Below are 16,435 nucleotides of genomic sequence, written 5' to 3'. Positions count from 1 at the left end.
GGACTTGTAGCCTTGAAATGTCCTCTGTCCACCCGAAGGCAGGAGCTCCATGTACATATTTGAAGGAGTTACACAGAGACGTTTGAACTATTGCTTCATTAGGAATATCTTTACAGAGAAGGAAATTGGCATGGAATGTTGTAATATTAAAGTTTAAAAGTGAAATTATAGTTTTAAAAAATAATGAGTCTGTGAGGATGCTATCAATTTTGCATGGTCTAGAGAATTATGGTTAATTGCTTATTTTAGTTAATGGAAGATTTTCTGTAAAACAGTTATAGACATTTTTACTGGTGGTAAAACTCTTAAAATGGACTTCTACTAAAATTGACCTATTTTGATATGATTGAAAATTTAGGAAGGCACATTTGTTTTACCAAATGAATTTTGAATGTGTAGTGAGTGTATGTGAGAGAGAGAGAGAGAGAGTGTGTGTGTGTGTGTGTTGTTAGAATTTATTACAGCAGTATCTTGGATAGAATTCTTACACAAGTTAAATTAGCTTTACCTATGCAAAGTTGCAGTGAGCTTTGTGAATTTGTTCCTGTTTTAAGTTCTGATGAAAGTGTCACATTGGAAGTTTTCATATTTCGTGATTCTCGGTGTAAGCTGAGTGCTCACTGAGCCTGTCTTGTTCCAAGTGCGATGTTTGCTTACAGACCGCCACAGGAGACACCATTGCCTCATCCAAGTCCAGTGCGTTAGCTGCAGCTCGTCGAGCCGAAACAGAAGGAGGAAAAAAACATAGACGGAACAATGAAGCCGAAAGACTTCTTCTGGCTGGGGTGGAGATTCCAGAACCTGTTTTCTTCTGTACCATAGAACCCCCTTCGGTGGCTAAGCAGTCAGGTACAAATAGTTTTGGTGTATCAATTAACTAGTAATTAGATACAGTTAGTAATTTAGATACAGATAGTTATGTTATGCCCTCAAAAGATTTCTCACATGATTGAGTTCAGTTTTATCAGAAGTCATGGGTATTACTTGGGATTAGTCTTGTTTTCTATTTAAGATGTTATGATTTTTACAAGCTCCTTTTATTTATTCTTTTCCCACATGTTGGCCATTTTCGACTATCATCATCTTCCTTGCTCTGGTTCTTGTGGTGCTGTCATTGGCATCCAAAGTAACTGGCGTCAGGATTCCCCTTCCAGTTATAATAGATTAGACAGTTAACAGTTCAGAAGGATTCATTTTCTCATCACCATTTACAAAATGCTCCTTTTCCTTGTTTTTTGGATCAACCTTTAGAACTCAGTGAAGATATTTATATACTATGGTTAATGTTGTTTGACCTTTTTGAGTGTTGTGTACTCGTGCTTTAGCCTGTTTAAGTTCTCAGTGGCTTCTCATTACTTATATATAGCACAAACCCAGACTTCTTTCTGTGATATATAAATCTCATGATTTCAGCTGTATCATTTCCAATTGGATTTGGTTGCATATTACAGAAAACCCCCAAGTAACAGTTGCTTTAATGACAAAAGTTTATTTCTCTCTCTTGTAAAATGTGCCTTGGGTTGGGAGCCCAGGGGTTAGAGGGTGGCTCTACACCATCATCAGGCCCCCGGGCTCTCGTTTCTCTGCCCTGCCTCTCTGAGTCTGTAGCTCCTATCCTTAGTTATCACAGGATGGCTGCTAGCACCTCTGGCATCACGGCCAAGTTCCTGACAGAGACATGGAGTAAGGAGGAAGATGTGTCCTTTTCCCCTTAAAGACTTCTTCTGTGTCACTGGCTATTACTTAGACATCTGGCCGCTCAGTTGCAAGGAGTTTGGTAAATGCAGTCTTTTAGGCAGGCGGCAGCAGAATAGAGAGGAAGACCACTAGCAATCGCTGACACCAGCCTTCTTGCCTGGCCTCGTTGTTTGAAACTTCCTCCTTCATTCTGAACCCTCTTCTTTCACCAAAAAAAAAAAGTAAGACAGAATAACGACTCACACCTTACACTTCTGTAATAAACTAGTTCCAGTTTTCTGAAGATACCATGCTCTTTTTGCATTACTATTTCTTTTCATTTGTTCTGTCTTGCATTATAATGGCATAATGCAGTTTGTCTACCTGGAAGATGTTCACTCTAATTAGAAAATCTCATCTCAGGCATCACTTCTTTTTGAGGCCCTCACTGAATTCCTATATTAAGTTGTTGAAGGACAAACCTAGTTCTAGAGGTGGCATTAGAAGCTATTTTTTCCCCTTAAACAAGTTGGGCTCACAGATGATGGAAAAACAAAAGCACCCATTTACTGCCTCCCATGTCTTGAGTACCAAGGGGAAAAGAAACAGGAAGATCCCTAGACAAGTAGGGGTTCCAGTTCTTACCGTTCGAGCTGGAGTTCACATGAAAGAAGTGTAAATACTGGTTTAAGACAGCCCCCAAATACTGAAGGAAACTGGGTCTGTTCTTGTCCAGTTGGTAAAGGTACAGCAATGAAATTAAAACAGGTATAGCAGCAAGTTTTCTTGTCACCTTAAAATGCCCTGAGACCAACTAAGGGTATATAGTCTTGACCCTAAGGAAGGAGGATCAGGTGATGTGAATCTGGCTACCCAGGTTGATGTGTATCAAAGTTGACCAAACTAGTTATATCAGGGGTAGCCAGGCACTTAAGAGCAGGGGCTGCCCAAACAAAATAATCTGACTTTTAAAAAATATATTTGAGGGGCGCTTGAATGACCCAGTCAGTAAAATGCCAATTTTGGCTCATGTCATGATCTCGCAGTTAGTGAGTTCAAGCCCTGCGTTGGGCTCTCTGCTGACAGCTCAGAGCTTGGAGCCTGTTTTGGATTCTGTGTCTTCCTCTCTCTCTCTGCTCCTCCCCCGCTTGTGCTCGCGTGCTCTCTCTCTCTCTGTCTCTCTCTCTCTCTCTCTGTCTCTCTCTCTCTCTCTCTCTCTCTCAGAAATACAATAAACATTTAAAAAATAAAAATATTTGAAAGTAATTTCATATTTCAAACATTGTGAGTACATAAATTCAAATTGTGACATTGCAGTTAAGTTGCACCAGCTCATTTTAAATCTAGCGCTTCAGCTTTTAACTACTTGAGGAAGAAAAGTCTGGGGTCCAAAGTAAGTCTAGTTAATGGGCATTAGCTTAGAGGTCTGAAGTCCCACAGGGGATGGGACTTTATAGAGTCTCCCTTAGACTTCTTTCAAGCAAATCTACCTTTTCTTTATTCTGGCTCTCCATTGTATTTACCCCATGTTCCTATTATATTGACACTCTATCTTATAATGCCCTCTTCATCCCAATAAACCCCTGAAGGGTAGATTCATCATAAATATTTTTGAATGAGTTTGCATTTTACAATAAAGTTACTGTGTTTTCATTTCAAAAGCTACAGTGTCATAAGCATTATTACTTTCTTTGAATAGGTGCTTAAAAATAAGATACTGTGTAAAATAATGCCTCTTAACCTTAATGGGCATAATATATTTCTTGAAATTCTTGTTAAGTGCAGCCTCTGATTCAGTACTGGAACCTGATATTTTGTCTTTCTAACAGGCTCCATATCATGCCAGTGTTGCTGGTTCTTGGACCTGACTTTGGGATTTCAAGAGTCCAGAAGAATACTGTTCAATAGAAATATAACATCAACTGTAATCTAAAATTTTCTTAGAGCTACATAAAAAAATAATAAACTGGCAAAATTAATTTTAATAATATATTTAACCCAGTATATCAAAAATAGTATTTCAACATCTAATCAATATAAAAAATTAATGAGCTATTTTACTTTCTTGTTTTCATAGTCTTTGAAACCTGGTATGTATTCTATACTTAGAGTATATGTCTGTTTAGACTCCTAATATACTAATTAGATGGCTAGTGGCTACTACTTGGACAGTGTATATCTAGAAGCGTATGTCCCTGGAATATAAACCAGGGTCCCTGGAATATAAGACCACTTTAAATGTGTGGTAAGGTTGGTTCATGAATCCGTTGCTCAGCTCTTTTCTTTAGCCGCACTTCCTGTCTGAGAAACTTCGAACATCTTTTGTAGAGGGGGAGAATACAGTTAACAGCTAATTGATTGTATTAAAGTATCACTTGACTTTAGAGGCCATATTTGTTTCAAATAATATATTCTTGTTTCCTCATTGGGTGTGATAATTCATCATAGAGTGACCACATTAGCATCTCTTTATTCATGGTGTAGTTTCCTTTGCCAGTTTCTCATTGCTTCTCTTTCTGAAGGCATTTTGCTTCCTTGTCTTTTCCTAGATCTTCGTGAAACACAATCAGATGATGTTACTCTCCCGCGAAGCCACCTGTCAGTGGCTTCCCAGTGCAAATTCAAATTCTGCAGCCTGGCCTACAAGCCCTTACATCATGTGATTACTTGCTAATAGCCAGCTACCATCGTGTTATTTTTCTAATAGCAAACCATTTCTCGCACAGGCATTTTCTCTGGTATTCTGTTTCTTCAGGATTTTGCATATATGGCCATTCTTTATTTGTGTCTTGATCTAACTTACCTTGGGGAGGCCCTTCCAGATCATTCAATCTTAAATAACTTCCCATCACTATCTTATCACCTCGTTTTATTCACTACAAAGCACTGATGCTCTTTGAAACGTTCTTTTTGAAAATTTGCTTGCTCATTTTTTCCCCCACTAGAACATATGTTACATTATCTAAAAGATGAAATGTAAAGATAACATTTACTGTTTATCCCCTAGATTTGGATTATGCATTGAAATGCCTTCAACGTGAAGATCCCAGTTTGAAAGTGAAGCTAGATGCTGATTCTGGACAGGTTCACATTTTATTACAACTTTACTTCCAGAAATCTTTCAATAGTAGTATTTGTGTGTGTATGTGTTTCTGTATTTAAATGCATATATCTAAAACAGATTGGTCTATGCCCCCGAAAGAAAAAACCTTCTCTTTTGGTTCTCCGATAATACAAATTTCTGATTATCAGGTTGACTGTCAAACTAGATAGAAATATTTTCCTTACTTCCTCAATATAATTAATTACGCCTCACTTCTTTAAACCACTTTTTAATTTTTTTAACATGGAAGCTTTGCAAATTTGTGTGTCACCCTCACACAGGGGCCGTGCTGATCTCTGTATCGTCCCAGTTTTAGTATATGGGCTGCCAAAGTGAGCACATAAAGACCACTGTCATTTCAGTTTTCCAGAAGACAGCCTTTTGTGAAACTTTGAAATAAAGTTCAACCCCAAGACAAAGCCTTGAGCTTCTTATGCTCCTAAGGCTTATAAACACGGCATACTAAAGCGAGGATGCAAAGGTGCTTTTCTTGTCAGTTACATATAAGGTGGGGGGAGAAGTAATGGCTAACAACCTAACACTATGGGAGGAAGTAGAGCTGTAAAGTAGGTGGTAAGAAGTTTGTGGATATTACATTACAGCAGAAGAACACATGTTCATTGTGTCTTTTTAGGAAGGCAGGGTAAAGTTTGTGTAAGATTTTAGAACAAGTTCCTTTAGAAGATCAGAAGATTATAAATTTAAGGATAAACTAAGGATTTAGTTAATCTGAAAACTATGGAGTATTTTATTTCCCAAATGCCAGCTAAATGAGGTAGTAATTTAGTTTAACACTGAAGGAGACAGCAACAAGCACTTAAACTTTTTTTTTTATTTTGAAAAACTTTCATATAAAAATGCCAATACATACTTTTTTTAAAAAATGGCAAATAACACACGGGTTCAGAGTACAGAATTAAGGTGTCCCTTTTTTCCATCTTAATTTACACAGGTAAACAACTGTGAAAATGTGAATAGACTTTCACACTTTCCCAAATGTCTTACGCTGTGCTATGTTATAAACCACAGTTTATTTTTTCCAGAAATATATACAGATATATAACAAGTCATTCTTTTTGTATTATTCTACAACTTGCTTTTTCCAAATTCACTACTTTAAAGTACAGCAATTGAAACAAAATAATCCTTTTGTTTGTTTGTTCCTTATAATTACAGCTCTATTACAGTGGAACGATAAAATTAGAGCCAGCCAAAGGAAGAAACAAATAGGGCATTATCTTCCTTCATCTTCAGGGATGTATTAACCCTTTTGGTAAAGGGTATTGCCAGTCAGGGAGGCTCACCCCACCCCTCCAGAGTTTTTATGAAGGCTTGATTACATACTGCTCATGTGGTTGACCTTTAGTTTCCAGTACCTCCTGTAAGTTGAGGCTATTACCTTGACTTTCCAGGTCGGAACAGATAAGGCTGTTCTGAAGCGCACATCATAAATCACATTGTTACACTGTCTCGCGGACAAAATCCCCCAGACAAGTAAAGACACTTCCATCAGGCAGCATCCTGGCCTAGAGATTACCTACTAGTAGCTGAGGGTAAGGGCCATACCTCTTTTTGGGTGCAGTTAATTCTTTACTACATAGATGGCATATGAATAAGACTGAGCAAATATGGATTCCTTGCACTATACTCTTTCATACACAAACACCTTAAGGAATAACTAGTGTTGTAAAAAAAATTTTTTTTAAAGCATGTCTTGATTGGTTTTGATAAAAATTTGGCTTGTTCTAACAAGGGCCCTAAGTAACAATGAAAGATCAAAGATAAAAGATAATTTCACTGTCAAATAAAGGTCCAAGCTAGTCTGAAAAATTTAACTAGTCACAATACTGTAAGGGGCCCAGGATGATTGGGAAATAAATGCCAATGTGGTTGGGAATATTTGGGGAAAAGATTATCCTCTTCACCCCCCAAATAACAAGATGTCGCTTTCATCCTTAAGACAGTTGCTTACATTTTCATTAAGACAAGGGCTTTATCCTTTCTTTAAAGGTATAACCCAGAAATTGCCAACATCAGTTACACTCATGTTTCATTGGCCAGAACTAAGCTATATGGTTGGGAATATAGTCCTGGCTAGATGCTACTTGCCTAATTAAACTGTCATGTAATAAAGACAGAATAGCCTAGAAATTTACTTTTAATCGACCTGTTATTCCACTCAGAAAAAAACAAAAATGTTTTGAGGAAGAACCAAAAAAAAAAAATTGCAGAGAACCTCAGTTTGTAATTAATGAAAAATAACATATTGATATAATGCCTTTATATAGTATTTTGTGATAAACATTTTTTCTTTGATCTTGGTTTTATTTTCTTCCTGTTTTAACCAGACTGTCTTATGTGGTATGGGGGAGTTACATATTGAGATTATTCATGACCGAATCAAGAGAGAATATGGATTGGAAACCTATCTAGGGCCTCTCCAGGTGGCATACCGAGAAACTATTCTAAATGCAGTTTGTGCCACAGGTAAAATAAAACATTTAGGATTTGCTGTGTTTTTCTCTCTCTCCAGGATCTCTTTTCCAAATCTTTCAATGTAGTTGCATAAAGCAAGGTTCATATTCACTAGCGTCTTCCATCAGTGGGCACAGGTTTTGTGTGTCTGTATTTTTGTGTCTCTTTAGGATTTTGTTCTGTTTTGTTTTAAACCCAGCCCTATTCCTGTACCACTCAATACATCAAATAAATGATGAGCCCTCATCAGACAAACGTACTTTTCAGTGGTGGTCATGGGGTACAATAAGCCCTTCGTGTACAGATATTTCACAAAAAGGATATCCAGAGGACTCATGAACATATTAAAAGATTCTTCATATCATGAAGGGTCATGCAAGTTATGAGATATTTTACACCAACACAATTGGCAGGGATTAAATCAGACAGCACCAAGTGTTGGTGGGATGTTGAGCAATGGAAACTCCTAAAAACTTAGGGTGGGAGTGTAAATTACGTAACCACTATGAAAACAATTTGGCAACTTCCTTGTGAAGCCAACTGTGTGCAGACTTTACTACTTAGCACTTCTCACATGCCCTAGAGAAACTCTTATACATGTGCACTGAGAGATGGATATAAGAATGTTCATAATAACATAATAATAACCACCTCTGAATAGAAAAAACCACCCCAAATATTTATGGACAGAGAATGTGTAAACGGTATTGTGTTCATACAACAAAATATTAAACAGCTGTGAAAAAGAATGAATTACATCAATATGCATCAGCCCAGAGGACCCAGAGATAAGCAAAAGAAGCAAGTTGCAGAGTACATAATAACAAATTCAAAACACAGCAGAGTGAACTATATTGTTTAGGAATACATGCATATGTAACATAACTAAGGAAACTCATAGGAATGAGTGATTATATCATGATAGTGATGGCTTTGGAAGGCTTGTAGGTTACTACTGGTAATGGTCTATTTCTGAGTAGTTTTTAGGTTTCATACGTTCTTTATTTTTAGCTTATTATAAAGAGAAATTGTAGATTATAATTCTTAAGTTTTAATTTAGGTGATGCATCACTCTATTACATGGTCACTAACAAAAATACAACATAGTTTTGTTTTAGTAATGATGGAGATTGGTGACTGCTGTTGGTTGTTAGCAAATGAGAGATACTGCTTTCAATCTTTAAAAAGTCACTATTTTGAGAAATCATAAATGCATAAAACATTGGAAGAATATGAAATTTAACAATTTGTTGGTTAGTAGATTTAAAATAGCTTTTTAATTTCATTAGATAACCCTTTGTACTGTTTTACTGTTAAATAAAAATTTTACAATTAAAAGAATTTCAGTCACATAAGATATTTGAAAAAATTTAAATGTGTGATCTACATGTCAAAACTTGTGGGATCATCTGCCTCAACACATCTTAACCTTGCAGTAATATTAAGTGATTGAGAGCTGGTTTTTACATTGATAAACACAGAAGCAAATGCTTTCTTGATAGAACTTTTTACTCCCACATCTTTATGCTGTATTTAGTACCACTGTAATATTTTTTCCCACTTTATCTTCTATGAGACTTTGAGTTTGTTGACTGCAGTTTTTCCAGTTGTGGTACCTTAATACCTTTCCAGAACAAATCTCTAAGGTATTATGTTCTATTTGTTTACAGATACCTTAGATAGAACATTAGGAGACAAACGGCATCTTGTGACTGTAGAACTGGAAGTAAAACCAGTTGAAACAGCCTCTGTTATGCCAGTTATCGAGTATGCTGGAAGTGTTAGTGAAGACCTTCCGACGGCTTCCCAAGAGGCCATTGAAAATGGGATTCACAGTGCATGCCTCCAAGGTAAGGTACTCAAATAAAGGTAAGCTTAGTATCATAATCAACCACTTAGTCACTCCTAATATTATACATTATTTCTAACTAGGTAATGTTTTCTCACTACTCTTCCCATTATGTGTATGTTAGACCTGTTTCCATTGTCCCATGGTCCTTAGATATTCTGGTGGGTTTTTTTTGTTTTTGTTGTTTTTGTTTTTGTTTTTACCAGTCTTCACTTTGTTCTTCTGTTTTGGGGGTTTCTATGAATAGTTTCTAACTCAGACACTTTCTTCAGCTGTGTCCAGTCTACTTGTAAGCCTATCAAAGATAATTCATTTCTTTCACTGTTATTTTTTATTTCAAGCATTTCTTTTTGGTTCTTCTTAGGACTTCTCTCTGTTCTTGCATGTGGTTTACTTTATCACAGTCTTTAGCATATATCAGTCATGTGATATGATCATTCCAACATACTTACCATGTCTGGTTCTGATGCTTGTTCTGTATTCATATTGTGCTTTTGCTTTTTAATATGCCTTGTAATTTCTTCCTGATGGCCTAACATGATGTACTGGGTAAAAGGAATTGCTGTAAACATGGTGTGTAGTAATGTGGAAGTCACGTGTTGGGGGAAAGGAAGCATTCTAATCCATGGGCTTATAGTGAGCCCATGCCTCTGGATGGGGAGCCACACAAGTGTTTTTTGTTTTTTTTTCACTAGCCTCAGGTTGGACAGGATGGCTAGGGTGGCCTGGAGTTAGGTATTTCACCCAAGTCAGTTAGGTCCTGCTAATGCCCCTGCTTCTTAGGCTCTAGTTAACTAGTTTCCCCTGAGAGCAGGCCTTTGTAAGAACAGAGTGCTCTGGAGTACTTCAGAATGGTTTCTTTTCCACTCTGTCAGAAGTACAAAGAGATCTTTCTCTGATACTTACAGGAAGAACCTGCTCGAGCTCTGGGAGGTACATCTCAAAAAATTATGGGGGCCCCCTTATGATTTATGACTGTGTCCCCCTGAAGTTTTTAACTCCCAGACTTCTCTATAGTTGAGGTTTTCCTGCTGTGGCACTGGTTCCTGGGCTAGTGAGGCTCTGCTCCAGGAAGCTGTGACTTCTTTGTTCGCCTGCCTCTCTGGTTTTGGGGGCAGTGGTTTGTCCTTTGTCTTCTCCTCTCTTACGGCTCTAGGAGGGGTTGCTTATTTTTCAGTCTGTTCTGCTTTATACTTGCTGGGACAGAGTGGTGACTTCTAAGCTGCCTAAACGAAGTGGAAACTGGAAGTCCTCTCCCTGCCTTTACTCCTCACTGCATATTGATTGCTAACCTAAGTTTTTTCCCCTTGCCTAGGACCATTGCTTGGATCCCCAGTCCAAGATGTGGCAGTTGCTGTACATTCACTGATAATTCATCCTGGTACCTCCACAACTATGATTTCTGCCTGTGTCTCCAGATGCATACAAAAGGTAGAGAATATCCTGTAGTTCTCCTTTTTGCTTTAGGGTGACTGTCCTGATAGCAGTGTGCCATTGCTCCACAGACATCTGTGCTTTGCAGTGCCTCACACTTGTATTGATGCCGTCTGCGCCTTAGAGTCAGCAAGAGTTTTTACCCTGGACAATCTCTGATTTCTTAATCACCAGGGTTATATCTGTAAGAGGACCTAGGAAGTTACTGCTTAATACAGACTGCCGGGAAATATTCTCTGATTTTAGCAAAGAGGCAGGTTTCCTTAACTGGCATTTTTGGTTTCCCCATCCCAGATACACAGCTGTTAGAGGTGAGCTTTGTAGTTTAATTAGGGGACATTTTGGGGGTATCCTGGCCCAAGATGGACTATAAAGGACATTGAAGATGTAATATTAGTTTCAGTTTTGAGTTCATGTTTATTTGAATAAGATTACCGTAATCAAAGATCATTGAAATCAGATTAAGTCACAGGGAGCCTGGTTGGCTCAGTCTGGTAAGGGTCCTACTCTTGATTTTGGCTCAGGTCACGATCTCAGGGTCATGAGATTAAGCCCCTCCCGCATTGGGCTACTGGCTGAGCATGGAAACTGCTGCTTAAGATTCTCTCTCCCCCTCTCTCTACCTGAACTTCACCTGCGTATGCTCTCTCAAAAAAAAAAAAAAAAAAAAATCAGGTGAGACTAACTGATAATCCACCTAAGCACCTAACTTTATCAAAACATCAAGCAGTCTAGTCTTGGAACAGTTACTTACCTCCCATTGTTTCCTTGAGTGTCTTGCCTCAGTAATCTACCAGAGCTGACTTAACTCACAGGATCTTAGTGTGCCAAATGTTGATTCCATGCATTCTTCTCAGCATGGGACTACTACAGTTTTATAAGTGACTGATTTGCAGTAAAACACTTGCTTTTAAAAGCCATTTTCTGAAATTTTGGACTGTGTCTGAAACTTGATTTTCTGTGGTCTTAACTGAATCTAGAATTATAAAGTTAAATGTGAATACCCTAAGTCGCTGACTTAAGAAGGTACAACTTAATGGTCCTTTCATATTTCATTTAATTTTCATTAAAAAAAAATCTATACATTCAAAAAGTATTATTTAAATATTGTTTGCTGGGGTGCCTGGGTGGGTCAGTTGGTTTAGTGGCTGACTTCAGCTCAGGTCATGATCTCATGGTTCGTGAGTTGAAGCCCCACGTTGGGCTCTGTGCTAACAGCTCGGAGCCTGGAACCTGTTTCGGATTCTGTATCTCCCTCTCTTCTGCCCTCCCCTGCTCATGCTCTGTCTAGCTCTCAAAAATAAAAATTTTTTTATATAGTTTGCCTAAGCATATAGTTAGAAGTATTATCTGGTAAGTTAATGATGCCTCCTGTATTTATTGAGCCTTCTTTGTTGAGCTTACTGTGCAGTGCGATGGACATAAATGGAATATGGATGTTTGTCTTCACCTAAAGGAGCTTATGATTTTACAAGGTAATTAAATATGGCCAAACAGCCAAAATATTAGAGCAGACTGGGGGTAATAAAAATGGAGAAGTGGGGAATTAGTATTATTGGAAGGAATATCTGAGCTGTGGATTTTGGTAGTTGGACACAGGGGCATTCCAGACACGGGAAGATTGAAGTCCCTTTAGCTGTACTCTCAGATGAAGGCAGAGTAGTAGTGAAAGACAGTGTTAGAAAATGGAATCAGACTATAGAGAAACCTTTAAAAACTACCCTGAGGAGTTTGAGGTTTGTTTTGAGAACAGTGGTGAAAAATTTAAAGTTTTTGAGGAGGGCATTATAATCACTGGAATACAGGAGGAACTAGAAGTAGGCAACACATAATCCAGGACAGGGAATGGACTGGGTCTGAATTAGGATACTGACCCAGCTTTAAGGGTCAGTAAAGCTACTTGGGGAAACCGAAGTTAGAGATGCATGTCCAGGTGAAATGAATATTATCATGTCCTCAACAGAAATAGGAAACAGCACACAAGAATGTTTGCAAAAGGAAATGATAAGGTTATCTTGGATTGCTGTGGGATATTTAGAAACTGTCCCAGAGCCGCGGGGGGGGGGGGTGGGGGTGGGGGGGGGGCGGGGCGCGCAGGCAGCGGGTACAAGGCTCAAGCATATAGAGACTATAGTCTGTATCCTCAATCCAAAGCATTCAATTCTTTGCTTGCTTATAGTGTTTTCATTTTTACCTTCTCCCACTCTGTTATTTTGTTCTGAAAGACATTATGTGAAGTGGTACAAAGCTCTTGGTAAGAATTGCAAAAAGAGAGGTGTGCTCTATGTTTTGAAATTTCGATGATAATGGGCATATACTCTTGGTTTTACTTCTCTGGCCATTTTTCATGATTGTGCGGGTAAAGGGCAGGAGAGGATGGGAAGGTGGTGACGTATCAGGAACAAAAGAATTCGAGGCCCAGAACCCTTACTTGACAATACAGGCAGTGTTAATGCCCCCTCTAAGGCCTTAAGTAATAATGAGAATCGGTGGTGGTGGAGCAGCGAACAGAGTGATGACCCACTGCACCTGGGTAAAGGTGAGGGCACATTCCAGAGCCCCCTCGTGCAAAGTTTCCGCTGTAGATCTCTGTTACATCCCACCTAGTAACGAGAGGCTTAGACTAAATCAGACTTTTATTACTTTTGAATTCTGGCAGGCTCTAGCAGTAGGATAGCTTTTTGATTATTTTTTGAGGTTTATTTATTTTTGAGAGAGAATCCCACGCAGGCCCCGTGCTGTCAGTGTGGAGCCCGCCCCCACCAACCACGAGATCATGACCTGAGGGGAAAACCAAGATCCAGACACTTAACAGGCTGAGGCAGCCCAGTAGGATAGCGTTTTAAATCTGACCCACCGGTACTTACAGTGCTTGCACTTGCCATACCAGTTTGTCTGACGTAGTGATACTCGGAAAGACTGGGACCCCAATACATCTTCTGTTGCTGCTACTTCCTCCGTTTTCTTCCAGTACTTGCCCTATGTGTTGTATTGGCTTCTGTTCGGTTTCCGTTTTACTTATGTGCTAATTCTTCTTGCCTTTTGTTGAATGTGTTTCTGTTAGCCTTACTGTAGTACATTTCTGGATTAGTCCTGCTATGGACTGTAACTGTAATAGGCATCAGGAACTAAACACGTGGTTTCAACAAATAAGATGTAAGTCTTTGATTGAAAGGGGAAAACCATTTTCTTTCTTCGCACTGTCTCTGGCCACGTGTTCTTAGATGCTCTGTGTAATTAAGCTTTATTAAGCAGCCCCTTGCCATGTACCTGATAGTTTATAAAAAGAGCTCCAGGCTGACAAGGATGGGCAGAATTTACGAATCTTTTTTAACAGAAATTTGATTTCCAATAAGGAAAGGGGAGTTAACATTCTTGAATTCCTGTAGGCTCTGAAGGCGGCTGATAAGCAAGTTTTAGAGCCCCTGATGAAGCTCGAGGTTACAGTCACTAGAGATTACCTCAGCCTTGTCCTGGCAGATCTGGCACAAAGAAGAGGGACCATTCAGGAAATCCAGACTCGTCAGGAAAACAAAATTATTACTGGATTTGTTCCCCTAGCAGAAATTATGGTAGGTACTTAGTTACTGAAAAGAATACTGGGGATATTTATGCTGAACAAAAGTAGACAATCAGGATTTTGAACTGTTCGAGCGTTTGGATTTAAACTGTTACGGGAATCTAAGGGGTTACCACAGGTAGGTGGGGTCATTACCATTCTCCATGCTTCTCTTCCTAAATGCTGAGACTAGGGAATACTTGTGAAACGTACCCACTTTATTTATTTAACCTCCACAATATTTGTCTAGTATTTCCTGACAAAATGGTTCAATGAGAACTCACGTGAGTCTCATTTTCACCTTTCCCGATGATGATGAAAAGATTAGCAGCAGGAAGAGATCCTGGAGGCTTAAATTTGACAACTGTCTTCAATTATTTTGACTAGGGTTATTCAACTGTGCTTCGAACGCTAACATCAGGCTCAGCTACTTTTGCCTTAGAACTATCTAATTATGAAGCCATGAATCCTCAAGACCAAACTGTACTGCTCGGCCGGCGAAGTGGCTTGACCCAAGTACTTTGAGACTCCGGAGCCCCTATCAACTGCAGTTTCAGTAAGAAGAATTTTTATTGCTTTACTCAACTAACTAAACTGACAGTGGTACTGGAGTTGCCCATTCTATAATCAGATAGAGGTCCCATTTTAAAAAAGATACATCTTTTATTTAAAACAGTGCACCAAATCTTAATTTCCATGATTTCAAAATCAAGTTGATTGTAGTACAGATTGCTGTAGGTTTTGTCCCCTCCTCTTTTCTTCTTTGTTTAGGCTCATTTTTATGTTTTGTATTCATAGTCACAATATCCAGTAAAAAGAGGTTCTGCAGCTATTCCCCGTCTATAGAACAAAGTATGAATTAGGTTTTAGATTGATATAATGCATCTTAAGAATAAACTAAGTTCTTTGAGAGCCCGAGTGGGGGAGGGGCAAAGGGAGTCCGAGGATCTGAAGCTGGCTTTGTGCTGACAGCAGAGAGCGCAGCGTTGGGCTCGAATTCATGCACCGTGAGACTGTGAAGTCGGTGTACTTAACCAACTGAGCCACCCAGGTGCCTCTTAAAGAAAAAGTTCAAATAGTCTTTTCTCCTTTTGGGCATAATTCTGTTTCGTACAAAAATCAATTCCCAGTTTCTAAGTAAATCACTACTTGTTAGGTGACATACAGTTCTTTTTATAGAAAACAAAGTTAATCATCCTGGACTTGGTAATGTCCTAACTTTCAAAATGCCGTACCTGACCATTCTGCAGCGGTGAACTGTCAGTCTGTTGTAGGCATTCCCTACACTGGTGATGTCTTCTGGACTCCAGAGTCTTTCACCAACGGCACTTGCCCGAGGCCTGTAAGTTAAATCACACGTCCCCCAAAGCAGTTTAAATTTATGTGTTCTGAAATTTCTGGTACTTCCCTACTTGGATGGAGAAGGAAAAATAAGGCACTTTAATTCAAATTTATCACTTAAAATTCCATACCATAATCTTGGAGTAAGGTTAGTTGCATCCACAAATTCTCCCCACAGACAAGCTTCTCCACCAATGACAAGTTTTTTCTGTTCCTGAGAACCTACATTAAAATCATTGAATGGCTGTAAATGAAGTAGTTGCAGCTCCACCCTCTGACAGAGGCAATTACTGGTCCCCTGGTCAGTTCATGGTTTGGGCACGGAAAGAGGTAGCAAACTTAATTCCCACAATGCTTGTTAGCATATTTCTACAAATTGGTATCTTTAATACTAGCACACTGCTTTGTTTTGGTTTTGTGCAAGCTGCTTTGGGTTCAGGAACCATTATTCCCTTGGTTGCCTAAGCAGAGTGTGCCAGGAATTCAAGTTGGAATACTAAGAACTACTGCTCACTCCTGCCTTCAATATCTACCTCGTGGTACTAAAAAAAGACTAAGTACCCAATTGATATTACATTATGTCAATTCCTAACAGACGTACATACTGATTCAAAACGTTTCTTTTTAACACTACCATTCTTTTCCTTCAAGGAAATTTTAAACACTGGACAAAGTAGAAGTGTTCTTAAGGAAGGGGGTCTGAGAGCCTAAAGCTCCACCCCTCTACTTGTCCTACCACCCCCTTCCTAAGTATACCTAAGACTACACAGCCTGACATACAGGGAACTAGACTACAGCCTTCCTTAAGTGTCTTAACAATTGGAAAGGCCAGTCAGTCAAAAGCAGAGATACAAGGTTAATGCGGACAAGCGTCTTTAAAATGTAAGGTACCAGTGCTCGGCAGTGGAAACGAAGATAAAGGAACCTACTTTTGAAGTTATTTTATTCAGGCAAGGATATGGTTTCTTTCACAAATTTTAAGATGTATTGGGGGCCT

The 16,435-nt window shown here is 38.9% G+C and overlaps 2 protein-coding genes and 1 non-coding gene across 7 annotated transcripts in view; 1 reads left to right on the top strand and 2 right to left on the bottom strand.

The window, feature by feature from the left end:
• GFM2 (GTP dependent ribosome recycling factor mitochondrial 2) overlaps nucleotides 1–16,435 on the top strand; it is a 74,145-nt gene that overhangs the window by 43,947 nt on the left and 13,763 nt on the right. For 3 of the 5 annotated variants that reach the window (XM_053223928.1, XM_027040028.2, XM_053223923.1), the window contains 7 exons: nucleotides 660–849; nucleotides 4,685–4,761; nucleotides 7,129–7,267; nucleotides 8,926–9,105; nucleotides 10,420–10,535; nucleotides 13,928–14,110; nucleotides 14,485–14,653. In XM_053223928.1, the coding sequence (XP_053079903.1) occupies nucleotides 660–849; nucleotides 4,685–4,761; nucleotides 7,129–7,267; nucleotides 8,926–9,105; nucleotides 10,420–10,535; nucleotides 13,928–14,110; nucleotides 14,485–14,622 (1,023 nt within the window). In that variant the 3' untranslated portion in view covers nucleotides 14,623–14,653. Of the gene's footprint in view, nucleotides 1–659; nucleotides 850–4,684; nucleotides 4,762–7,128; nucleotides 7,268–8,925; nucleotides 9,106–10,419; nucleotides 10,536–13,927; nucleotides 14,111–14,484; nucleotides 14,654–15,276; nucleotides 15,698–16,435 lie in introns of those variants that run through there. The other 2 variants (XM_015072124.3, XM_027040027.2) reach the window with 2 other exon arrangements.
• On the bottom strand, nucleotides 5,017–5,120 carry LOC113594860 (U6 spliceosomal RNA). The gene has a single exon (XR_003415318.1). It is a non-coding gene; the product is annotated as a U6 spliceosomal RNA (small nuclear RNA).
• The window catches only part of HEXB (hexosaminidase subunit beta), a 31,131-nt gene continuing 29,436 nt past the window's right edge, over nucleotides 14,741–16,435 (bottom strand). Inside the window, exons 12-14 of the mRNA XM_015072129.3 lie at nucleotides 15,570–15,660; nucleotides 15,333–15,437; nucleotides 14,741–14,937 (exon numbers count right to left, since the gene is read on the bottom strand). Of these exons, the coding sequence (XP_014927615.2) occupies nucleotides 14,877–14,937; nucleotides 15,333–15,437; nucleotides 15,570–15,660 (257 nt within the window). The 3' untranslated portion in view covers nucleotides 14,741–14,876. The remainder of the gene's footprint in view (nucleotides 14,938–15,332; nucleotides 15,438–15,569; nucleotides 15,661–16,435) is intronic.

Source organism: Acinonyx jubatus, chromosome A1 (genome assembly GCF_027475565.1).
Source record: "Acinonyx jubatus isolate Ajub_Pintada_27869175 chromosome A1, VMU_Ajub_asm_v1.0, whole genome shotgun sequence".
Taxonomy (NCBI): domain Eukaryota; kingdom Metazoa; phylum Chordata; class Mammalia; order Carnivora; family Felidae; genus Acinonyx; species Acinonyx jubatus.
Note: the sequence above shows the minus strand (reverse complement) of the source record. Positions and strands in the feature narration are given on the sequence as shown.